Here is a 25,752-nt window from a genome sequence, read left to right on the forward strand (position 1 = left end):
TTTCCTTTTCACGTGTGTTATTCCTCTGGCTGTTTGAGGAAAGGTAGCAGTTGTCACTAGTAGTACAAATATTAATCCTCTCTCCCTTCCCTTCCTAGTGAATATTTAAAGGAAAACCAAGCACTGATTTGCCCAGCCCAGCAGTAAAAATGCAGAATTAGGTGCATCTTGAGAGGGTTCAGAACAGGGCTGGTCTTCTGGCTGCAGAGTGGTTCAGCTCTCAGCACGGGCGTAGGGAGAATATTTGTACTGACTGACACCAGGCACACTGCCTGGGGATCTTGGGTAAGCACCCAGGCTGCCTGGCAAGTTCTTTGAGAGGGCACTTCAGCTGCTGATTCAGGACACCAGCTCTCCCCCCGGCTCAGGAAGGAAGCCTACGCACCCAGCTCACACACCTCAGGTCAGACTGTGTGAACACCCTCACGTCCACAACCACAGGCTCCCGTGGAGCAAAGTTCAAAGGCTGCAACGTGAAAAAGCTGCTGTGCTGGTAATGACAAAGGGAACGTTTTCCTAACGCTGCTGCGACACGTCTGAAGCGAACTAAAGAACTGGTCAGCCATCCCTGTCATTCACGTGAGAAACGCCATCGCTCTCCGTGCTAAGGTGACTACTTCCAGGCCTAGCCTCAAAAAAAAAAAAAAAAAAAAAAAAAGAGACCTCCTTACCATGCTGGATTCACCATGTTGGGCTCAATGATAAAGTTAGTCTACCTTTATGCTGAGGTGAAGCTATTCCCATGGAACCTGGCCTGAGGAAAAAAAAAAAATCAGAAAGTCCTATTTGAGAGGTTAAGTCATCAGATGCTGTTGAGAGAATAACAACAAAGCACTTTGGGAAAAGCTGGGTATGAGGGAGACAAAGGTCCAGGCTCAGAGCACGTGCCATCTGGTAATGGTGGCAACGGTGTTGAGGTGCTCAGAGTCTGAAAAGTGACAAAAATGGCATCTTTGCTCTCCCGTTGTGCATGTAATGGAGTCTCACATGCTCTAAGCGACACGCTTCCCCACCCATTGCTGTGCTACTTATGCTGTCACAAATAAACTGAAGTATTGACTGGGTCCCGCATCAAAAAAGTGAACCAGACTGCAGTAGTGTCAGTATTCAATCCTTTAGCTTTCAATGGCAAGGACAGCAGAGTTTTGCTATTTAGAGAAAGCTGCATTTTGGCTGTAAACATAAAGCTTTTTTCCTGAGAGCTCCTGACACACCATTTTCAGACACCCCCCCCCCTCCCCCACTATGCAATTTTTAGTCACTTTTCAGAGCAGAGTTATATTTCAGTCTTTTGTCTTTCAAGAAAACAATGTGCTTCGGCATGTAACAGTACAGCGAAACACCACCAGGAGACGAAGAATCCGGGCAAGCTGCCCCACCATTAACCAGCTCTCATGGCCTCCTTGGCTACAAACGCTACCACAAGGACAACGCTACGTCCTCTGAATTCCAGTGCATGCAGGAGGATGTTGGGTATTGGTAAGGTTTTTAGGGTTTGGAGACCGATTATGGTCTCCTGTTTTTCCACTTTAGACTCAAACTTGTATCGACTCAGCTAACAGAGAGATAAGCAGCATTAGTTCTGGATATGAACCTCGGCTTTACTATAGCAGCACATTTTAGCCTTCTTTTCACTGGCTCATTTTCTTAGCCAGTTCTTGAGGATGAAAACGTTGCTGTTCTTTGGTAGATACAGAAATCTGTCAGCAGAGTTCACCTGTCCTAACACTGACAAACGAACAAATGGGAACATTTTCAGCCTCTTTTAAGCTCTGACCTGACCCCGCTGCATGTACCAAAATGGCGACGTATCTTTGTAGCATCTTTTCCCTTTTCCTCCCTCACTAGGAAATTATTCTCTCTCCCCTCAATCCCCACACGCACGCACACATGCTCACACACACGTTAAGCCAAACCGACGCGGAGAGTGTATGGGCGAGAGTCTATGGAACGACGTTCATTAGTACATCATTACGAAATTCTCTGGTTGTTTCTCTCAAAGAATATAAAGTTTAACACATTCTGTACATATTGTTGGTTTCTTAGTTATAAAGTAAACACAGTAACAAACTGTCCATGAAGCGTTGACTCGTTTTAAACACAGCCCCTTCTCGTTTTATCTTGCTGAAAGTCCTCTTCCAGTCAGAAACACTCAAGTGATGTACTGCAAGTGGGCATACGGTGTATGACAGCAGAGGAAGGAAGAAAGAGGCACTTTTGATCGGCTGGTATTCTTGGACTTCCCTTTTTCCTGCGGAGGTTTATGTTCCTGACACTAGATGGTAGTGTTAGCACAGAAAACCGCTGTGGTTAGGCACTTGGCAACAAGGCTCCAAGGCAGTGCCCGCTCTCTGCTATGTCATCAGAATTGGTTTCTGCCGCACTTCCAGGATATCTGGGCAAGGGAGAGAAACAAAGAGATACAGCAAACTTAGGAGGCTCCTGAAAGTAGCCACAGTACCAGAAAGCATGAAGAACCAGAGATGCAACTGTGGACTGCAGCACCATCCCCCTGCTTCGCTGCTAAAGGAATTTAAAACACGACGAGTATGCAACTTTGCCTATTAAAGTCCAATTTAATTCCTCCCCAGCTGCGTCCTAGGTGAGAGATGGTAAGCCACAAACACATCCCATCCCAGAGAGGGGATGGCTGATCTACGAAGTATCATCTACTGGGGGATGAAGCAACATGTGTCAGACAGGGAGTGGCATCGTCTTCCAGAGAATCCAGTGGAAGTGCCATTACAGGAGATGCCAGGAGTCTTCCCCTTCTCAAAGGGAGAAACACACCCTCCTCAAGACCCTCAAAGAGACTTTTAGCTTGAAGATGCAGGCGTAAGCAATTCAACCATTTCATCCATTCCACAGCCTGAAGTCTACACTTCTGCACCCAAAAGGCTGCCACAAAAAAAGCTCCTTTTGTTGGCCCCTCAGTTCCATATTGTCCAAACGTGACAGAATATGAACCTGTAACATATCTGTCATAATCATGGACATCTTTCCAAACGTAGACAGCCAACCCAGCATGCTGTCATGGCCATACGTAGAAATATCTGAAAACTGGGCTGCTACGTCCTTTCCAAGGCTACGCAGAGAATAAGGAACATGGGGAAAAGGAGCACACATTTAATTAAGAGGCTGATCACATACAGCTGCACAAAGAGGATGACGTGTGTAAAAATTGATCCACAGCTCCAGAGGGCTCTAGCCACACTTGTAAAGAATGAAACACAGCGGAGCGAATCCTGTGAAGGGCTGCAAAGATGATTAAGGGATTGGAGCCTCTGACATAGGAGGAAAGGCTGAGAGAACTGCGAGTATCTAGCGTGGAGAAAAGGCTCAGAGCAAAGGAAGTCTTATCAATATGTATAACTCCAGACATTTTAAAATGTACTTTGATTGCTATCACTGGGTTTTTAATTTCTTAGTACGGGCTTCCTGAACTACCCAAGGGAGATGAGTATCCTTCCCACTTCACCCTGCCCCACGTGCAATGCTCCTGCTTGCTGGAAAGCTGCTTCTGGCGCAAATGCATTAATTACAAAAAGGCACTGGAAACGGGCTCCACGCCACGCGCCAACCTAAAGCAAACGCAGGTAGTGAAAAACTGCAGATTAAAATTCTGCCTTACAGCCCAGACATTTCCTGTCCTATTTCTGTGCATCTCAATATATATACACCGATTCCTGCAACCTTATGTTAAACAAATTAAGTCTCAGAAAGGATGTTCAAGCTCAAAGCAAATATTTGAGCATGGAGGCATTTACGCCACCCACTTGAGCAAGTATTAAATGCCAGCAGGAACAATAAGTCTACTGTGAACTCCAAAATGCCTGTGGTGAGAGTGTGAGCTTGATAACGCCAGCTAACTAGCTGTAAGATTATCGACATAATTATCACAAGGAGTAATTATGTATTGTGCTGAAACACTGTTTAAAATCCACCCTTAATTACAGAGGATCCATTTTTACTGGAATCTGTAATTCTAAATTGAAATAAGTCTCTACATACAGTGAAAAGGCAAATGCAGAAACACCTCTTTGCTAAGTATAATTTCCACTTCTACCTTACAGGCTATGATTTCCTTCTCTGCAGAGTAAGAGCCAACCTACTTTTGCAACAGGCTCTGAGATCCCAGCCTGCAAATGAGGACAAGACTGCAGCTATTACTAGTACACTAGCATAATACAACCAATGACATTAAGACCCATACTATCTTCTCATCTTCTTTCAGCAGCAGATTAACCTGTTTAACAACAGATTTTCTAACTCCTTTCCTTTCCTTTTAGCTTTCCTTTCAGGAATGGTCTCGGAATAACCACTGTGTGATAGATTGGTTTTGTTTTCAAGTGTGTTCCCTCTTCAGAAAAAGCAGGCACTGATCAAAAGCCCACAACAGACAAACCCATTCAAGAGTCATCCCATCTGCTGGATGGGAAGAGAAGGAAGAAGATTAAGTTCTTTGAGGAAGTAACAGTTCTAAGGCTCTTCCAAGGTTAGAGACAGGACTTTACATTGCAGTGGGATCGCCACTTTATTCCAGTCTAGATTTTGGATTTCAACAATAGTTTGTCCTGAGATACTGCTCTGCAGCTGGATCAAACTTCCTTTCTGCCTGAAGGTGGTCAATGTGTATTTTCAGTAGTAGCCACTGCCAACATCTGTACGAAAGAAGTCACCACTACATTTAGACAGAGGAGAGAACCCTTAACCACCGCTGCTTTCTCAGTTTTCAGAAGTATCTCCAGAGTCCCTCATCCTGCAGGCTGTGTCCCTGACAGGCTAGCAGGCTGGCTGATGGATAGAGTTCAAACAGACCAGTTGTTTTCTCTAGTCCACCTGTATATGTAGGCAGGTAAGAGTTACCTGGATGAAAAATCAAAACATTACTGCCTGCAGATTGTAAAACCCAACTTATTGTGCTACCCTAGCCCAGCTAGAGTTGGCCATAGTCAATGTAGTGATTGGCATTGCTAGACCAACAGTGTGGGGGCCTCTGCTTATTCATGGAATGACACGCTAACATCCATATGTCTAGTTAAAGACACTGGGCACCTGACAGACTTAGGGGCATTAGTATGGGCACTCAGATCAGTCCAAGGAACTTTCATGGAAATGAAATCTAAGAGTCAAAACTGGCAAATGAGGTCACTCCAAATTCCTGAGCTGCCTTTCTGTAACCTTCCCAGTCACAGGTCTCTGCTCCAACTACTGCTGTCAGTGGATGGGCTTACAATGAGTTGCCTTGCACTCATGAGATGGACAAGCTTTATATTCCAGTATTCAGGCAACTAGTGTTCCTCTGGATGTTTGTTAGTACAAACTACCAACCTGTTTGAATCATCACCAAGCAAAACTGGCCCAGAGCCAGAGAACAGGCTGACACCATTCCACTTATTCACACTGATTTGCTGCTACAGTCAGCAAATGAGGTCTGTGAAGTGATGATTCTTTACACAGAAATACTTGTTCCTCTCTTAACAGCAAAATCCCCCAACGCAGAAGGCTGTCTGGGAACGTCATGCGTAATACATGTTAAAATTCACCTGTTAAAATTCGATGCAATGGCAAAGTGATGTAAGTTAAGTGTGCATAGAGTAGAAAGTTTTCATCTGTTCTGTTCAGCTTCAGCCACGAGCCCACCAGAGAGCGTCCTGTTCCAGACAAGGACCGCGACCTCAGATTTGTCGTGTTGTGCAGATCTGTAAAGGTAGAAGACAGCAAGCTTAAAGGGATTGTACTTTCTGTGTTTTACTGGAAGACCCAATTAAAGCTTCTGAAAGCCAAAAAAAGAAAAGCCTATTATTCATTGTCTAGAGAGAAATCACATGCGGGTCACTATTGTTACTTTTTTTTTTTTTTTTTTTAAAAATTACTCAGATCTTGCCCAGCATAGAATTCACCGTTTACATTGAAGCCAGTGTATTATATCAGCAGCTGGCAGCAGCAGTAAACCATTATCCACTAACAGACCAGCCAGGAGAGGGAATGAAGCCTTTGCTACCACGCTGCACAAACAGAATCCTAACCCAGCCTTCCCTCACATATAAATAATAGAATATCCTTGCAACTAAGTAGTTACTCATGCAGAAATTCACAAGTCTAACAGAAGGAAAATTGTATCTCATGAAGAAAATTGACGTCTACAAGACAGGGGGAGAGTCAGTGTTAATAAGCCAATTTACTGCAGATTTCCATGCATCCCCCAAGCCAAACCTGGGGCCCTTCAGCAGTGCCATTCTTCCCATAATTAGTTTATAGAGGTCCACAAATAACTTTTAAAACAAAAGGATGCCGGATCCACTGTAGGTTAGAGGAGGTTTTTATAGCTCCAGGTCTCTCCCACAGCCAGGAATGCACATGCCATATATTTTTTGTGTTTCTAAACCTTCCCTCCAGTCCCCTGTAAAACTCAGCCCTGTCCCACAGTGCTAAAAGCAGATGTTTAAGTGAACACAACAATTCTTATCCAGAGCAATCCAAGCTCTTGGACTCATTTGTTTAAAAGTGGGTTCTAATATGGGCCAAAGAGGCCCTAGCAAATATGTAGCGACAGCTACTCTAGCAATATGTATAACAATGAGGGAGGAAAAAAAACAAAATAAAAAAATCTGTATCTTGTTTTCCCTCCTTCCCTGAAAATGTGTATAGCCAAGCAGTCCATTCCCTCGCCCCACGCATTACCAAGAGCACTGTGGTGATCAGGTCAGAAGGACCTGACTCCAGTAGCTGGAATAAGTACAATTTTTCTGCTGTGTCATGCCCACACACAGTAAAAGCAAGCGAAGTGGGCCCTCAGGGGCCACAACAGATCTGTCTGCACTGCGGGTAAGGCTGTGGCCAGGCCAAGGCCACTGCTGATCTTTAGATGATGGACTATCCTCCACCCATGAAGCCAAGATGCCCCAGAACATCTCCGCTTCTACGAAACCCCATCACTGGGTGAAGTCAGCTTTCCCACTCTGAAACAAGGATTCCAACATCACAGCAGCTCCTGAGCAAGTAGGACACTCAGGTTTCTGAAATTGGTAAAGAAATCTCATTTTAGTTACTTCTCCTTGTAGAAATCTCATCTTTGAATACATTAAACTTCCTAGCATAAGCTGTTAAAATATTCCTCTATTTTTAGGACCAGGAACAATAAGGTCAAAACATTTAGAACTAAGTGAAACCACACTTCTTGGTATTTTATATGCATGCTATGAAACGTCTGGAAAACCTGCAATTTGTTTGCTTCTATAAATATATTAGAAGGAAAAGAAAATGAAAATAATAAGAATGTTCAACATTATGATTAAGCAAGCTAGGACTAGACCCTGCAAAACAATACTGAGCAGAGGCTACCACCACCAATGAGGGCTGCGAGATGAATGCCTTGAACTCCACTCTACCCTGAGCAATCTCCGGGAGGAAGATATCAAAGGCTGCCCTCCTCGCCCTGCCCACACTAGGAAGGAATTGACCCAGGCCCTACCCTTTGCCTAGGAAAACACGCTAAAACACTTCTCATTTGAAATAACAGGCGTTCTGACGAGGCAAACTAAGGAAAAAGAGATGAGGAAAGGTTTCTATTGATGGAACACTGCATTAGTTACAACCAGTTTAAGCTGCACAGAATTTGAATGAAATATTATCACTTAAGCTTGTTTTTTAACGTGCAAATCCTCATTAGCTAAGCCGATCCAGTACCGGTAATATTCTCACTACTACAAACAGAACTTGTGACGTGGAAATTACCTTTGTGTTTATCTATTAGCATGCCAAAAGACAGATTTTTTGGGTTTTCTACTGGATTGTTTTTAAGCACATGAAAAGCAGTTTGGACTTTGATATTTGTGAGTTTCCCGCCTAACAAAACTGTAGTATGACTGGATTTATACACTATCTTCTGAATCGGACTCAAGTTTTCATCTTGTTGGTTGTTTCATACCGAGTAATTAGAATTCAAATGAAGAGTTCCGCAAGGCATTAAACCATTATATAAACAAATTCATTAGATTTTCTTTTTAGAGAGTTCAGAACTGATTCAAAGCCGGTTGGAAGTAGATGACTTTTCACCAACTTTAACCAACTCTGAATCAAATCAGGGAATTCAGAGAACGTGTCCATGAGAGCTTGACCCCAGAATCCCAGAATCATCTCGATTGGAAAAGCCCTTGAAGCTCCTCCAGTCCAACCATTAACCTCACACTGACCGTTCTCAACTCCACCAGATCCCTCAGCACTGGGTCAGCCCGACTCTTCAACCCCTCCAGGGATGGGGACTCCCCCCCTGCCCTGGGCAGCCCATTCCAACGCCCAACAACCCCTTCTGCAAAGAAATCCTTCCTAAGAGCCAGTCTGACCCTGCCCTGGCACAGCTTGAGGCCATTCCCTCTTGTCCTGGCGCTTGTTCCTTGGGTCAAGAGACTCATCCCCCCTCTCTGCACCCTCCTTTCAGGGAGTTGCAGAGGGCCATGAGGTCTCCCCTCAGCCTCCTCTTCTCCAGACTAAACCCCCCCAGTTCCCTCAGCCGCTCCCCATCAGACCTGTGCTCCAGGACATTGTGACATTGTGGTATCTGGGAAAGTGCCACCTGAGAATGTGGCATCTGCCAAAGGGGGAGGATCTTTCCTGATCAAGTTTTTCTCAAATGGGTCTATATAAAAGGGGGCGGTAAGTTGTAAACATATGTAGGAATTGCTGGTCTCCAGCCTTCAAAAAGTGCTAAGCCTGTGATTCAGCCACATTTTCAGAGGGGCACTAGCGTTGGACTTTCTGTGGAGCTAGGTTCTTCACGCTGCAAACCTTTTGGAAAATCCAGTATTGGGATCCCTCTCCATAGCTCTGTGCCCTCCCCAGACCAGTCTGTTTAGCTGATATTACTTCTCTCACCTCCGCCATCATCATCTCTGAAGAACTCCTCACTGTCATTTGCCGAGTGGGATTTTTTCATCTCAGCGATTCGATTTCGGGGCACTTTTCTCTTGAGGGATGGGGAGAAAAAGGATGGGCGATTGTTGCGTTCTGGGGTTGGCGGTGTACTGAAAGAAGTGACCTGAAAGGGAAACAGAAGAAATGTCAGAGAAAAGTTCTGTGCTTCTAGTAAGAAATAATCAGTCTCAAATATGTGCCACTTGGCAGCCACATGTGTAAAAATCAGAATCGTGACTGGTCCTTAGTGCTAAGTTTTATCAGAGTGGACAGAGAATGTCAACTGAACAGTCATCTCAGCTTCAAGACGTTCATCAAGATGAAAATATTTTGATACATCATCACCCTCAACTGTTATGTGAATAATGAAAAAACTCTCTCCTCAGCTGATCACTTTTAAGAAGGATTTCTAGTCATAAGGGAACAAAACTAATAATTTAGGTAGCAAGAACGTGAATCTTATTTTCACATGTTGAAATTCAGAATACTTAATAGGCTAAGAAAGTATGGTATTGGACACGCTAAAATTGTGCATCTTAATTTCTTTGGCAAACAGGAGGTGGTAGTTTCCCTGCTTAGAAGGATGCACGTGGGATCACTGTGAAAGGTCACAGTGTCTCTGTGAAGCAGGGTCACAAGGCAACTACTTAACCCAAGATGCTGACGCAAAAGTGAAGTCAACATATAATTACATGTATATCATATTTCAATATAGGATGGGAAAAACCAATTTGAGATGCCCCTGATGATTTGATTAGTCTAAGTGATGACAAATACAAGGATATAATTGTCTACGGTAAAACACAGGTTCGGGACAAAGCTATAGAGACACCTTTCCTTCAGAGCAGTAGTTGCTCTTGAGTAAACCACAGTTATAGTCAACCGTATCTCTTTCAGAAAGAATTGAAATCCAGTGCTTATCTGGTGGTTTTGCCAGTAATATTTTAATAGTTTCATTTCAAATGGACAAAAAATAGGGATAACTGCTTTGCTAATGGAGATGAGCAATTTCTCTCTCACCCTTCCTTCTTCACACAGTTAATTTAACAATCCCATAACTCTCCCCGAGATGACACCTGATATTGCTCATATCTGTCCATACAAATAGGGAGGGAGGTGACATGTGAGTGAGGATGATGTTGCACTGCAGAAACACTCTGTGTTGTCCCTCTATCGTTAATGTTAAAAGCCAAACCAGCAGAAGCATTCTACCGCTCAGCTGATCCATTTTTAGTGCACTTGAGCTCTGATTTGTGCTTGTCTCTATTTTTAATACTGCAGCCATTTCATACCACACCTGGAGGGAAAACCAGAAACAGACAAAGCGCCATTAAAACCATTAGCAAAAAGCAATGATAATACCTTATCTATTTTGACAGTTTCCAGTTGACACTGGAAGTCTGGGAGCCAAAAGATCAGGAAGTCCCTCTAGGCCTGATTTCTCCAGGCTGTATCTCTATTGTTGAGAGCAAGCACAAGCAGTTAACCAGCTCTCTGCTGGCAGCTCATTCTGCCTTTTAGGAAGCCAGAAACAAAAGTCACACAGCTTGCATGGAGACCTTTAGAAGCAGTCCTGCAGACCTTTGAACTACACGGATCAGCTACGTTACACAGGAAACCAGACTGGAATCCCTCAGGAACTTCCCAGCCCAGGTCAGGACACATCTGGGCGGGTATTATGAAGATGTGTTGCCTAATCCTCATTAACTAGGTAAAATGCCTTAATGGAAAACAAGGCTCAGGACTGAGTAAGAGACAAATCAGCATCTATGGACTGATTCTATTGGTATTTTACTGCTTTTGCATTAAAATTAAGCATATGCATAAATATGGTACTGCATCTAGAATCGTAATCTTTGCTTTAATATTACAGGCTTCACGTTGGCACTATTCCTCAGTGGCAAAATCTCCCAGCAGTATCGTTTCCTGTGAGGTTTAGCAAGCACCCTACATAATATACAAATTCCACGTTTCTAGGTAAATCCCATCTTGTACAGAAATGGAATCTATTAATTTTCATAGAAAACAGGCAGAATCATCATTTTCCCTGGCATCAACACTGCTGTCGCTTCAACAAAACACACCTCCACAAGTATGAATCATCCAGTCATCTCTGTATTCAGTATTTGCTCAAGGGAAACTGTGCTAAAAATCCATCTGCATATACTGAGTATAATCAAAATCTCCACGAGCAAATCTAAGTTCAGAACCTTGATGTGGGATAATCCCAGCTTCAGTCCGTCCACTGGCTTTGGAATAAAATGTGTCCATGCTTAACCGTAGGTCACTATTTCTGTCTGCTACTTACTCTCTCATGCACTGGGGAGTCTGGATTTGAATCTTCTTCTGTCCCATATGGCGAAGTGTCACCAGTAGAAACTCTACTCACTGCCATCTCTGCGTGTCCTTTCCCTTGTGGCCCTTTCATTCGGACAAACTCCATGTTGTTATATTTATAAAAGCCAAAAGACATTCTTTGAGCCATCTTAGCTGCAACACTCACCTACAACGCATCAAGACAGGAGAGAAAAAAACATGTAATATCATCTCCATGTTTCAAAAAACTAGAGTTCTCTGAAAGCAGTTATCTCAGAATAAGTCAAAACCATAGTGGACAATGATCTTGATTCTTAAGAAGCATTTAAAGCCACAATGTGAAGCCATGTCCAAAAGAGAAGCAATTTTACAGATACAAAAACAGAGGCTCAGAGAAAAATCAACTCCTTCAGCTATCCAAAAGGCAGAGTTACCCCAGTGACACGCTGAGATAAAACAAACGGTTTTTATCCAGACCCACACAACGTGGCACAGCAGAGCATGAGCAGGCACGTGCACAACTCCACACAGCCTGTACAGGGACACTTGTTGAGTCCAAAAAGCAGCAGACACACACACACACGAGATGCTTCAAACTGACAAAGCACACTGCACAACTCTGGCACTATGTGGCAAGTCAGCTCGGACACTTGTGTGTCCACACTGTCAAGGCCAAAGGAAAAAGAAACAGCCCCCACGCACAACTAACCTGGATTGCATTGCTCACCGCAAAACCCTGACAGCTTTTGAACCCAATCAACAGACAGGAGGGCTCAATTTCCAGTTAACACAACTGAACTGAAAACTGAACTGAGAACTGAAAAAAGGAACAGACCAATATGAAAACAGTCAAGGTTTTGCCAAGTGAAGTAAGTAGGACTTAGCCATAAATTTAAGTGGTTTATCACAACTTTCAGCAGTTTTATCACCTGAAAGGGCCAAGATGCTCATCCTGTAACACAACTCATATTGTACTAAGAATTATTACAGACACAGCTGAAATGACATAACCTTCAAAAGCAGAGAGATTGCTTCTGTCCAGCCAAATTTCAAGTTTTGCCTTCAGCCATAATTGAGTATTTGAAGTGCTAACAATTTTATTTCATCTACCAAAACAATGTAAAATAGCTGTGTGGTCAAACAGGACATTTCCTAGGCTATGAGGTGACTCTACAAGATCAAATGTTGGTTTTCCACTACAGGGCTTTTTTCTTATGTTGTCTTCAGTGACTCTGCATTCCCATGTATTTTAATAACCCACCTGCTGATTGTGCGAGACACACAATAATTGTGGGACAGAAGAACAATTTCAGTTTCATGGTCTCTCAAAAAACTGCTAAAAGAGTATAACTACTCACATTTAAAACAAGGAGAAGGGAAATTGTTCAGGACCTCTCCTGACAAGGGTAGGAACAAAGGGAAAGGAAGTTTACAGTCACAGTAGATACTGTGGGGATTTTTTTTTGTTTTTTTAAAACTTCTCAGGACTCTCTTCATAACAAACTGTTTGAGAAGTTTATTGGCTCTTGCACACTCTTGACTTCAGCACTAAGTACTGAATTTGAGGCTGAAAGCACTGGCATTTTGTGTTTCTGGAGGAAATCAAAGAAAGCTTCTTTCTGGGGCAGTGAAACTACAGTGGTCTTTTGAAAATGGCTGTGAGCACAACACACACTGAAGAAAAATATGTTTTACATACAGCAAAGTAGTTATTGGAGTTTAAGGTCTCCCTGCAAAACATGCCTTCTCTGACATAACTAGAAATATCTATGACCTTTCAAGAAAATGAAGGGGCTCCCAAAACTCTGGTATTCAGATCCATTTCTGTGTCACTCCTTTTGGCAAACACCAGAGCAACCTATCCTGATCTGAATCCTCTCAGCTGTCTGAGCCAAAAGCATTAGCTTTCAGGTAACTTTCAAAGCCAAAAAAAGACAGACTATGATGCAGATGATCTAACCAGACAAAAAGCTCACAGCCTCAGCAGCAAAGAAAAACTGTGTCAGAGTATTGTGGTTGCAAAGGATGCTGTTTTTCAGAAGCACCTTACCCTGTTGTCATAGACCTTCTTGAGTGCTTCATAGCGGATGGACCCCTGAAAAATCACCCCTTGGAAGGTGTTGCTTTTGTCACTGGCCACCAGCTCCACGCAGACCATTTCTCCTTCTCCCACAGTCATGTCACTGAAAACCTGCCAAAGGTGCAAGATGAAACACTTCAAGGCAAACTGCAGCTGTTGAAGTTTAAATATATTTGGATTCCCACGACTCTCCTCAGGCCCAAGGCAGTTTCAATGTAAATGGCAGAAAGCAAGGGAGCTGTAGGCTCCACCTCAGCCATTCAAAAAACCAGACTTCAGGCAGTGCACACTGCAAATCACGTGCTGAGATAAGCAGCTCTCACATCGGCCTGTCTTGTTTTAGGCCATCGTAAAGACAGATGCCAAAATCCAGCTTTAAGCTCAGATTTCAAACATTAAAGAAAGAGAAAGGTCAAATAAAATAAAATCTACTAGAAGATAACCCTCAATTAGCCAAGAAGATTACTTCAAAAGGTACAAGGCTAATCAGGACATAAGACTAGAATAGGACAAAACTGCTGCTGCAACAAGGAACTCACCTCTTCAAAACTGTCAATCATGAAGAATATGTTGGGGTAGCTGATCTTTGACTCCTCTCCTTTGCTGTCCATGGGGTGTTTGCTAGGAGATGCAAACACTTGCTGAGAAATATATGGGAAAAAAAATAAAATACATCTTCTCAGTTAAATGCGCTCAGGAACGGACGCACTGAATACAAGGCAAGCAAGACCAAAACACCACAGTCCAACACTGCTCAGCCAGCCAACATTTTCACTTAGGCTTGAGATACCCTGCTGGCAAAGCTGAGCTGGTTTCTGACTACAGCCCATTCTGCAATGATGACACCACTTGTGAAATCCTTGAGTTTTCACATGCAAGTTATCAAATACTAGTTGCTCCACAGTAAATGTCCCTGTGTGCTCCTGACCTCTCATCACCGTGTGCTACAGCTAAGGTATCCTCCTTTTCATTGACAGAGAGAACCACCTTGAGCTGCCTTTAAGTCACTGCAATGCATTGCAAAGTAAAAGCACACACAGCAAGAAAGTTACCCCGGAGTAGCTGACCTAACTATTTGCTTGTACAGTTAATTTCATTGTTATTGTTTGCTTAGTACCAGGGTAAGATCAACATCACTCAGTAAAGGGAAGCACGGCCCTCAGGAGGACAAGCACTTCATTTCTCACCCTCATCTTCTGCTTCTGTTTCTGTCTCTACCCACTGTGCTTCCTCTTGCACGCTCCTCCCTCTGAAGCAGTTCCTGAACTCCTTTGGTCACTTCACTCCTCAAAACAACCTCTCTTTAAACAGCTAAAGGCTTTAGATTTTATCATTCCAACAAGATTAGCAAACAGGTAAGGAGGGAGAAGAATTCATACCAAGTAGCCTTCTTTGCTTCCACCTCTGTTCACAAACACAGCTTTGAATTAAAGAACCCTGTCAAATCTTAGCCCTCTGTGAATGTGGTGAAAGCTCTGAATCTGCCCAGATTGTCAGGCTGGTGATACTCCTGCTACAAACCATTCAACGTGAAACATGACTAAGGGAGGGTATTAGATATTCATGAGAGGGTTGCTTTTCCTTATTTGTACTTATGAAGCTTACATGCACATTTAAATACAGATTATTAAAAAGAAAGGTTGCTTCATGACAAGAAACAGCAGTGGGAAGTAACAAGACTCCTCAAAGATGGCACTTGCACTGACGCCTGAAACAAGGACATCTTCCAGGCATCCTTGTTCTCATGCCATCCACTGTAAAGCAAAAAAAAACCCTCAAACTCATCTCCAGTCAGACACACCTGAGGAAAACACAGTTTGTAGAGATCTTACTGTCAAGCCAGCAGAGAATCAACGTAGACTGCAAAATAATTTAGGGGAAAGTCGGCCTTTTTTACACTGGTTTTGTGCCTCAGGTACTCTACCGGTATGAACACGGTGGCTTTGTCATAGGTCTACCTATTCAACACCTGGCTGCACACTGACAGGATAATGTATACAAAAACCAGAAATAAGGTAAAGCAAGAACCATCAGGGCAGTAATACAGATCCAAAAAAGCTAGCTTTTGTTTGTTTAAAACTAAGAGCCTCACTGGTGCACGTTACAATGAAATGCCCTGCTGCTTTCCAGGGTATATAGAATTGCCCTCTCTCTCTCTCCATAGATCAGCTTCATGATGTTGAAATGTTATTAGTATGCATTGGTAAGTTTTAAGGTGTTTCTCCTAGAAAAGGGGAGACAAAGAAGAATTTATAAGCAGTCCCATGGTGCGAGCCTCTAGGAAGGAGGAACAGAAACCCCCCTCCTGATTCTGAACACTGTTCACACATGGTGAGGGCAGGTCCCTCATCTTCCCAGTTCTCAAATCTGCAAGTAATACAGATTTTTCTCAAAAGAATTTTGCAGAAGTTAACTGGGGGTGAAATTTGGACAATAAACAGTGGAAAAAGCAATGAGAAATAAAAGGCTTGCATCAGTGGTGTAATGTGTTGTCTCAGCACCAGAAGAAGGGAATTATGCACCTAACTAATGCAAATTACAAATACAGTAATCAGCGTTGGTAGTTTTGTTTGCAAGCAAAGCAACAACTGTTTTAAAATGGTAAAACAAAATTAAAGGATTAAAGAGCATTGGTTTATTGTAGGTAAAGCCATGCAAGCAGCTGAATGAGCTAAATGAATGGAAATGCCTCAGAGAAACAGTCTTTTAAAAGCAACAGGGGTGTTTTAAAGCAGCATTTCTGCCAACTAGGAGAAGTTGTTGCAAGATCTGCTGGAAACTGAGTGAAGAAGTCTGGGGTTTCTTGTTCCCATGTCCTCCATGCTTATTATTCAGTCTCTTCCACTGCGCTAAAGCCGAGATTAACTGAATGCTGCACATGAGCAAATGATAAAAGCCTTTGGGGTGGAGATGGAAGGAATAGGCAGTTTAGCAGAGAAAACAATAAAAAGATAAATTGGTAATCAGTAAGTTGTCTACCATTTAATAGCCCTACATTACAGATTTTCCCTGAAGGCTTCTTATAACTCAGGTCTCATACCATTTCAGGTTTACCCTCAGATTGGGCATACTCCCCCCTCAGCACCCCCCACTCACATCCAGTAGGCAAAGATAGAAATCACAAAAGCATGCAGAGATTTTAAAATTTTTTGAGAGGGGCTATAAAGGACATTTAGATCTCACACTGAGATGAGTGGCAGGAAATGTCACTAGACAAAGATTTGAGATGCTTCACAAGGGTGCATCTGTCAGAGAACAGCCTGAGAACCACTGCCCTGGTTTTGATACAGTCTTTAGGATTAGATAATACTGGATGCCATCCTCTTATCCAGAGTAATAACAGGGTAATCTCACCTGAGATTTCTTTTTGTGAATGTGAATATCTCCTCCATCGGAGCGCGTGCACACAGCACATGTCACCACATAATCCAGCTGAAACCGGGTACCAGACAGAGAAATAAAGATTTAGAGTTAGAAAAACAAAACATTCACGTGCATGAAGCAGAACACATTCCATCTTAATTTTTCTAGCTGTCTGGCTAGAAAGTAAGATGTTTCAGTATTGTTGTTTTCTTTATTCTCTTTACTGTGCTGAAACTACAATTTTCAAGCTGGTATTTGTTTATTATCTCAGAGATGCTGAAATCTTTTGCACAGATGCTTGCTGAGGTGCTCAACCTGTGGGTAAAAATCCTCCTGTCAATATTGTTTCACACTAGCTTACTGGTCAGCTGGGGGAATAAGCATGGCACACACACACACAAGCACATTTTAAGGTAGAAATGGAAAAGATATCCTCCCTTCGGAAAGAGAGAAATAGAAACACTAATGAGCAGAAGCAACACGTTAGAGAGGTCAGAAACCATTAACGCAGCCTGCCAAATAACCTGAAAAAACTTGTAAGGAGCAAGCATGACAGTTCTGGACAGCAATGTCCAGCTGTAACAGCATCTCTGAATTCTGACTGTAGCAAGCAGAGTCTGGTTTTATTCAGCATCAAATAAAGGCAGAAACTGCTCTCTGCAGAGAAGTTCTGCAACGAGACTTTGGGGAGGAAGGAGAGAGAATGAAAACAATTTATTTTCCAGGATGTGTGCAATAAGCCAGCAGTCTCTCATTCCGAGATCATCATCAACAAAACTTAAGGGATCTCAAATGACTATAGTAACGTTCAGCTTTCCTAAGCACCAATGTAACATATGCAATAACTAAACAACCTATGAGTTGATTAAAGAAATAATTTGTGCTAGCTTCATGTTTCCACCAACCAAAAAAAAAACGTTTTACTAAAGTTCTGATGTCAAGAGCAGCAAACTCCCAGTGCAGTACACAACACCTTCATCTCATTTCTACTTAGCAGCTCCCTCTCCCAGCTGTACCAGTATTGTGAACTCTAATTGCTTGACTAACAGCCACATTCACTCTCAAAAACTATTAAACTTGACAAAGCCTTCCATTTTGTAAAACTTTGTTACAGAGGATAAAATTCAGCCCAGCTTCACTAGATATATATTTAAATTTTTTTCAAGGAAAGCTATTAGGATTCTACTGAAAAATAATAAACATCTCAGTTTATGTTCATTTAGATTCTGAAAGGCAAAATTAAAACCATGTTTTCTTTCTATCCTTCAGAAGCGTTCAAATCCCCCAAGCTAGGGAGGGAAGGGGACAGATCAAAGCCTTCCCTGAAACCTCTCCAGAATAAATAGCCCATGAAATTTAGATAAGCATCACCGTTACCTTCTGTAGGATGAGGTTCAAGTAGACGCTCTCTTCCCAGTCAATGTCGGGGTCTCCCAGGCCAGGAAGCTTCTTAGAATCTCTCCGGTAAACTTCAACTTCAACCTGCTAAGAAAATATCACATCTCCTTGAAAAATATGACCTATATGCATCCATAAAACTGACACCAGAAGCTGCCTGTTGTGTAGCTTCCTGCTGTATTTTTCTGTCAAGATCAGCTTCTGCTGATCGTGGAAGGCTCTGTACAGAAGTGAAGCTGGGGGGACACAGCACATGAAGAATAGGTGAGAAAGGCAGGTGTGTGCAGGGCAATCTCAGCAGCTTTATATATTCCTTATAACAGGTATGTTTTAGCAAAAATGAAATTAATAAAATCAGGGATACACACACATATGTATTTCTCTTAATACAATCCCTCGGAATCAAACACGTCACCAGACCAATGCTCAACACTGTCTAGCAGGGAGCTGCTGCTTGTTCCCCACTGGGGTGGGAGTTTCTGGGAAGATGAAGTCCACTAATTAATGCCTCACAGATGACATTTTGGTAACCCCTCTTCTAAAGGTTTCATGTTGACAGCACTGATTGGACCCAACCACATGTGTGATTTTCAGCTGTACTAAACACAAGCAAATGAAAAATCTCAAATAATCTCAGAATGCAGAAACAACTCTACCAATGCTAACAAATTGAAACAACTGAGATAACTATAAAACTTGACTTGATGTAGTACACAGAGTTGAACAGTAGTTTGACACTTAAAAAAAAGTATCTGCAGCACAGCTTAATCTCTGAACTGGTGTGTGATAAAAAACAGGGTGACAAGTAGCACACTTAACAGACGTCAAAGCTACCACTGTCTTGACAGAATACCTGGAAAAGCACTTGTTTCTCTTTGTTTGTCAAATATCTTTTTTTGTTAACACAGTAACCTACCTTAACAGATGTTTAAGAAATATTTGGAATACTGTGACCAGTGGACACAGCTGTAAACAGGGCAATTCATGAACCTTTTTTTGCTTTGGACGGGGCAGAGAAAGAAGGGTAGAGCTGATTTGTTAGAAAACAGATTGTCATAGAAGTCAGAATATGTGAATGAAATCAAATGGAGCAAGATTAGGTCTTATAGTCACTGTGCATTTATTTCAGCTACATTTGTTAAGCTACAAGGCCAAAATACAGTGAAGAGTGAAACAGTACAATATTTCAGGATTGACACTATCATCAGATACTACGAAAGACAAATGGATTGGTTTTTAGCACTCATTTTTTAACTTACGAATATCTTTTTAAAATGCCTATAGATTCACACATCATATAATTTATTTTATTTCTTCTGAAGCTCCTAACCATGAATTTTTCTATTAGCAATATCATCACACAAACTAATGAGAGTTACTGTAAAAAACTATTTCCCTCAGCTGCTCATGTCTTAATCTATTTTAAATTTATCTCCAAACAAACAAAGGTGATACTTGCACTTTTGTGCCTGAAAGCACAGAACCATCACATTCTCAAGATTCCAGAAATACCCTGTGAAACAAAAGCCATCCTGTTTCTGAAGGAAAGAGAAGGAAAACACACACCAGGGTAAGCAAGACCATGTGCTCAGCAGAAACCACCTCAGTCTCTTCTTCCTCCATATCTGTGGAGCCTCTATTTTAGTCCAGGCAGATTTTAATCGTCTCTCAACGATAAAGTTTAAACCTCCCTTTGCAGAAGTCAGCCACTAATTTTTTCTGCTGGTGAAATTAATTCACACACTGAACTACTACTCCCCAGCAATTACAAAGCCGTTGCACAACAGCTCTTCCACAGAACGCCTCCCAACCCTGTCACAGACAGAAAAAGGGCCTTTCTTTAATCACTTTTACCCTATACACTAATTTAGGGTAAGAATCCTGAGCGGTACAACCTGTGGGTTAGGGCATGGCAGGTCACCATGAATCACTGCCCTGGCTGTTGCCTGAGCCAAGTGCTCAAGCCACGCTGTATACCAAAAGAAATTAATTTAGGGAGTTTAAGGAATTCAATTTTTTGCCAGGCAATAAACTGCACAGGGTATAGATCTCTGTTCAACAGGTCAAACCAGGCAGGGCAGGGCCGACCTCTTCCTAGAGAAAAAGGAGCTGTCAGCAGCCAGAAGCAACAGAAAGAAAACCTCAGAAAGACAGAAAATGGGCTTGCAAATGCTCTCCCCAGCGATGGCATCTGCTGGGTGTGTTTTGCAGCTCCTACTCATGCCCAAGTAAGTGTCGCTGGTGAACGTCAGGTGAACAAACCAGCTCTACCCAGCACTGGGGCAGCAGTTACACCAAGAAGCCAACGTCTGCTGCAGCAGCCTGTGGTTTTGGATGCTTTACTTTCCACACCAGCGAAGGATCCACTTTATAAAACACAACGAGCCCTCGCCAGGGTGCTAGAAGGAGCAGCACCACTCCCCATCTGACTGGTAATGTGCTTTGTGGTGCAGGCACCCAAATTACAAGTCACTTACAAAAACAAAATATCTCACCCCTTATCTCAGAAACACCTCTATTTAACTGCAACATCTCTGTTACTCATTTCTAAACAATTCATCCAGAAATAGCAAAAAAGCATCCGTAAGGCATCTCAGCATAAAGCAAAGTGCTAAATCTGGGTTGGTCAAAACAAACAGCACTTTCCAGGGGCTCAATTTCCCCTGCAAGTGCTGTAGCTCACAGATTAATCTCAGCTACCCTCTACTGTCACGGTGCTTGATGTGAAGGTGGCCACGCGATATTACGTGAAATAAATCAACAGGCTCGGTTCAACTCGTAGCAAACGATCCCGCCGTCGCTGGCACGCTGTGGAGACTCAGGCAGGGCCAAGGATGTAGGAGAGATTGGGGCTGACTCCACTCAGACCCTGCAGGCAGCGTTAGCCAATAAAGGAAGCATCTAAATCAATCATTAAAAAAATATAAAATTAAAAAACCCCACACAAAGAACTTTAAACACAAATTTTCACCGTTCTATAGATCTTAATCACTATTATTTAAAATCAGCAGTCTAAATCTCTTAGCAGGCTGACCTAATTTGTCCATTTCCCAAGGAAGCTTGCTCAGCATCTCTACGCTTGTCTTCCTGGTACTATGTGCAAACAGCATATATGCCAAGAACATAAAATCAAGACCTGAAGCCTCAGAAAGCCCCATTACTCAGGCTCCTTATGTGCAAAAGAACTGCAGTTCTAACATCACATAAATACTGTGGAAGTAGCTACCATAGCTGTCACCAAGGGGTTTTCTCCATTTAAGTCCCAACCCGAAAATCAAGGGGTGATTTTTTTTCCCTTTTACACTTAAGCGAATCACTCCAAGTGAATGTAGGCATTTGGGATTGACAGCATGGGAAACAGGAGACCGACATGTTCACTGTTCTGACCTCAAGGTGCTCAGACATCAAATAGGAGCGTTGTCAAAATCTCAATGAGTTCCCAGTAACAAACCATTACGTGAGTTTAGGTAAGTCAGTATCGCCAGTGCTGAGCGCAGCGCTTCCTAAATGAAGAGAAACACCTGCCTTACAGAGGTGCTGCCTTATATTTACACAGAAATCACTGAGTAAATGTGAACCTAATTATTTATATATATATACAACATTTATAAGACAATATATATAAATAAAAAACCACAAAATATAGTTTTTCAGTATACCTCATGCTCTTCATCAGAACACTGTTTTGTGATATTTGAGGCTTAATTCATGTTGTCATGTTTGGCCTTGCAGAGTTAAGAGATGATCTGAACTGGAGAACACGCTGGATTTCAGACAGCTGAGTCCTCCCAAGAAAACAAGCCTGTCTCAGCCAGGGATCCAGGAGACACTGGGGCTTTTTCCAGGTCTGCTGCTGATTCACTTGGCCATGCCTCACCTCTACGCTTGTTTATCTGGCTTTAGATTAGATGTGCCGCCTTGCAAGCATGAAAATTTATTAATAGAAAGAACTATGTAAATACTAATTATTTATTCCCAGTGAAATCCAAAAGCCAAGCTGGATATTTCCCTCTTTCAAGTGATGATGATGACCCGTCTAGTTTCAGCAAGCTGAAATCTCTCACGCCACCTTTCTAAAGTTTTCCTGGCGTTACTGAGCTAAGGCTGTAAAGGAGAATTACATCAGCTAGGCTGACCTCCTAAGTGTCACAGACATTTTACCCTGTTACTTCTTCACAAAAGCCTGTTAATCACATTTGACTAGACAGTGCCTGGGAAAATACCTTATTTTGAGAACTCGTTCCAATGATTAATCACCCTCTTGGCTGAAAGTGTGCCACTTCATTTCATTCAGCTGCTTTCCTTTTGCCAGCCTCTGGTTCCTGTCACGCCCATTTCCACTGCATTAAGAGGCTCTTTAATACTCAGAGTTTTGGTTTGGTTGGGTTTATTTGTTGTTTTGTTGTTTTTTTTTTGTTTGGGGGTTTTTGTGGGGCTTGTTTGTTTTTGTAATTTGTTAATCTTTCAGATAAACCAGACAAAATTCCTGGTCTCCGTGCCTCTCAGAGGCACCTCTGCAGAACTTGTGCTCCTTTTCCACTCCCTCAGTATTTCACCAGTACCGGACCCTTCTGGTACCGGCACAGCACTGGGAGTACACACTCTCACCACTCCCTCAGGATTGCAGTTTTTCTGCACAGCAACATGACTGCAAGCTAAATAACTTGCACCCTGTGCCTTGCCCATCCTTCTCACAGGCTGTGTGTGCTCCTGGCACTGAAGTATTGAACTCTACTAATAAATGGAACCACGTTTCCTAGGAATCAGGCTAGGCAGTCCGATGGTCAGGCCCTCAGAATTTATACAGCACCAATGTTCTCTGCAAATCTGAATCCACTGTAATTTTATCATCCCAGTCACTGAGCCCTGCAGAACCCCCTTACAAACACCTCCACCTTAGATCCCTTCCCCCTTGGCCAGCTTCATTTTACCACTCCTGTCAGCCAGGACCCCCACCATCATCCTGCTTTTCCTCAGCCTTTTTTCTTTTCCGTGCTTGGCAAATGTTCTGGCTACCTTCTTGCACAGCTCTCACGTACTAGAATGGTCCATCTCTGGGACTTCAGAGGCTTCTGTGTCACAACAGCCTCACAGCTACTCCCACATTATTTAATTATTTAAAACTGTCATCAGGAGTTACTACCTGCACAAAAAGAACATCCTAAGTGCAAAGGAGCAAAGCCTCTATTAACACTGATGTATTTTATTCACAGAAATACACCTTTTGGAGATGTAGAGATTATGGACTGGTTATCTTTACAAAAGAACTCAAGCCATACAGGATCTTCTACTGGAAGTCAATATAACACATGTTAAGTTATACACTTACAGACAGCTGGAACATTTTTATCGCAAAACCCAGAAAAACCCATCTAAGATCCCAGTCTAGGTTTAAAATCTTTGTGATAAACTGGATACTTTTTCTGCCTATTTGCTCCCCAAAACTTCCAGAATACAATCAATCTTTTAAATTGATATTAATAATATGAACACTGGGATATTTATGTCCTCCCCCCCAAAAACCCTCACTCAGGAGGGCATTAATTCCATATAGTTTCCAAGTCATTAGAGCTGTTTGACGAAACCCGTGTGAATTGAAAATCACCTTGTTTGCACAGCTTAATGCACAAGCCTTTGAAAAGAAAATCTACAGTCAAAATCGATCCAGGCTGTCAGCTGGGCAGCAGGTAAAGCACAGGGTAATAAGAACAGGGTTTACAGGAAGCATTATTTTGTTGGCATTCAGAAGCCACCCAAAAAAAGCAGATTCTGGTTGTCTGTTAAAAAGAAGTCTAATAGGATGACAGGTCTATCTAGTAGCAGCACCACTTTTTAGGTTTTTTTCCAGACCACATTCACTACAAAACAGTAAAGGTGAAGGGGCTGAACGCGAAAAGGGACAGGAAGAAGATGCAGTGAACAAAATTCAAGATTTTTTCCACAATACAAGTTCAACGAGGAAATACTCCTGTCTCCAGAGCCAGCTGCAACACAGAGACCGAAAATTGATTTTTAGGATTTCAGATTGACAGGTTTGGTTCAAAAGATCAGGAAAATCAGCAAAAGAAAAACGTTTCTTTCAAAAACAGGTCCATCTTCTACAAAAGCATAATTATCTCCCAGCATGTGCTCACCAGCACAGTCTTTAAAGCCCCCATCAGAGTGCATCCAACTACTGTGAAGCCTAATGGCTTTCAACATTAGAAGTACCTTTCTCACATTTATCCAAGTATTTCCTTTTACTAGTCTTCCCTGTAGCAAAAAAGCATGATTCCAAAATGGTACCTGAAATACTAACCAAATTAAACGGTCTTTCTAAATTCACTGACCAAAGGAACTAGTGTCCTCCTCCCCCATCCTTCAGATCCACCCCCAAACACAGTTTGTTCTGCATTTTTCTTGTGTGTTATCCAGCCACTTGTTTTACTTGCACTTTAACAATCTCTTTTCAGCACTGAGTAGCTTTAAGTAAATGGTATAACCCAGATGGACATTAAGAGAGCACACTGGTGTTACCAGAAGCATTACATGTCTCCATTTTCTAGATACTTTACTCTTGGACACCTGATATTTTATAAGTCCACAGGCAGTTCTTTAAGCACCTAATCACACAGCTGGGATTTTTGTGTGGCAACCTGTCCCCTCACCCCAGCAACTAACCCTCCAGCAGTAGGGAACCAGACAGCTTTGGTGCCGGTACTGATGTAGCTGCGACAGCCTGAACCTGGCACAAGGCAGCAACTCGAGCTGTCAGGATTCCTCGTTCCATTTAAGCAGCACCACTACCGCAGCATGAAGCTGGAGGTAAGGAGTTAAAGACACCCACGTAGCCCATCCAGACCCTCCCCAAGCAGAAGTGTTGGCTCTCCAGGATTCAGGGCATCAGAAAAGCCCCTCCGTGCAGGTGAGATACTCATATCAGACTCATAGTTAATTAACACACACCACGCTTCACATAGCACAAGGCATTTAGTTATAAGTTTGGACTGTGAAAGATTACATTTTTACCTGTTTAAATAATCATAGTTAAATAAGTTTTTCTCTTAGGGGAATGAAAGATGTCTTAAAAAAAAAAAAAGGAGAGAAAATAACTAAAGTACAACAAAGAAGTGGTGCTAAATGCTAGCCATCAAACAATGTCAGGACAAAAAAATTTAAATTATATTTAACTGCAGTGTTAATGTAAATTCTAGTTATATTCCCAAGCTGGGCAGAGCATTAAAACCTCTTTTCTCTCTGGATCCTTTGAACACACCAACACACAAGTAACCTGAAATACTTCATATAGCACCAGTAGTGCTACTATAGCAAGACAGTTTATGGTTGTGAAAGAGAAAGAATTTGTGACTACAGCAGCTTTTTATTAGAACTAGTTAGACAAGTCAAACTTTGGGGCATAAACAGTCATCTTTGGCTCCTTCCGCCACCAAAACAAATCTATTTTTTCCCAACCTACCCAAAGACATCGATTCTCACTCCAAAACCTCAGCTCTCCAGCCCCTGAAAACACAGTACCTTCACTGGATTCTCTCAAAACCCAATATCCTCGTGGACTTCTGCATCACCTCCATGACTAACATCACCAAGGCTGTCATTGATACAGCTTGATTGCTGCCTCCAAACTGCGTTTGTAATAAGCTACTGGAAGCTTAGAAGAGTCCAGAAAAAGGCATTAAGAGAAA

At 42.4% G+C, this 25,752-nt stretch overlaps 1 protein-coding gene across 4 annotated transcripts in view; it reads right to left on the reverse strand.

Annotated features, from left to right (window-relative positions):
* Positions 1-25,752, reverse strand: part of KIAA0930 (KIAA0930 ortholog) — an 84,997-nt gene that overhangs the window by 7,277 nt on the left and 51,968 nt on the right. Inside the window, exons 3-11 of one of the 4 annotated variants that reach the window (XM_074825618.1) lie at positions 18,050-18,157; positions 16,664-16,741; positions 13,849-13,950; positions 13,280-13,420; positions 11,222-11,416; positions 8,875-9,037; positions 5,547-5,702; positions 1,905-2,395; positions 672-754 (exon numbers count right to left, since the gene is read on the reverse strand). In XM_074825618.1, the coding sequence (XP_074681719.1) occupies positions 2,355-2,395; positions 5,547-5,702; positions 8,875-9,037; positions 11,222-11,416; positions 13,280-13,420; positions 13,849-13,950; positions 16,664-16,741; positions 18,050-18,157 (984 nt within the window). In that variant the 3' untranslated portion in view covers positions 672-754; positions 1,905-2,354. Of the gene's footprint in view, positions 1-671; positions 2,396-5,546; positions 5,703-8,874; positions 9,038-11,221; positions 11,417-13,279; positions 13,421-13,848; positions 13,951-16,663; positions 16,742-18,049; positions 18,158-25,752 lie in introns of all 4 variants that reach the window. The other 3 variants (XM_074825617.1, XM_074825616.1, XM_074825615.1) reach the window with 3 other exon arrangements.

Source organism: Strix aluco, chromosome 5, assembly GCF_031877795.1.
Source record: "Strix aluco isolate bStrAlu1 chromosome 5, bStrAlu1.hap1, whole genome shotgun sequence".
In the NCBI taxonomy this organism is placed as follows: domain Eukaryota; kingdom Metazoa; phylum Chordata; class Aves; order Strigiformes; family Strigidae; genus Strix; species Strix aluco.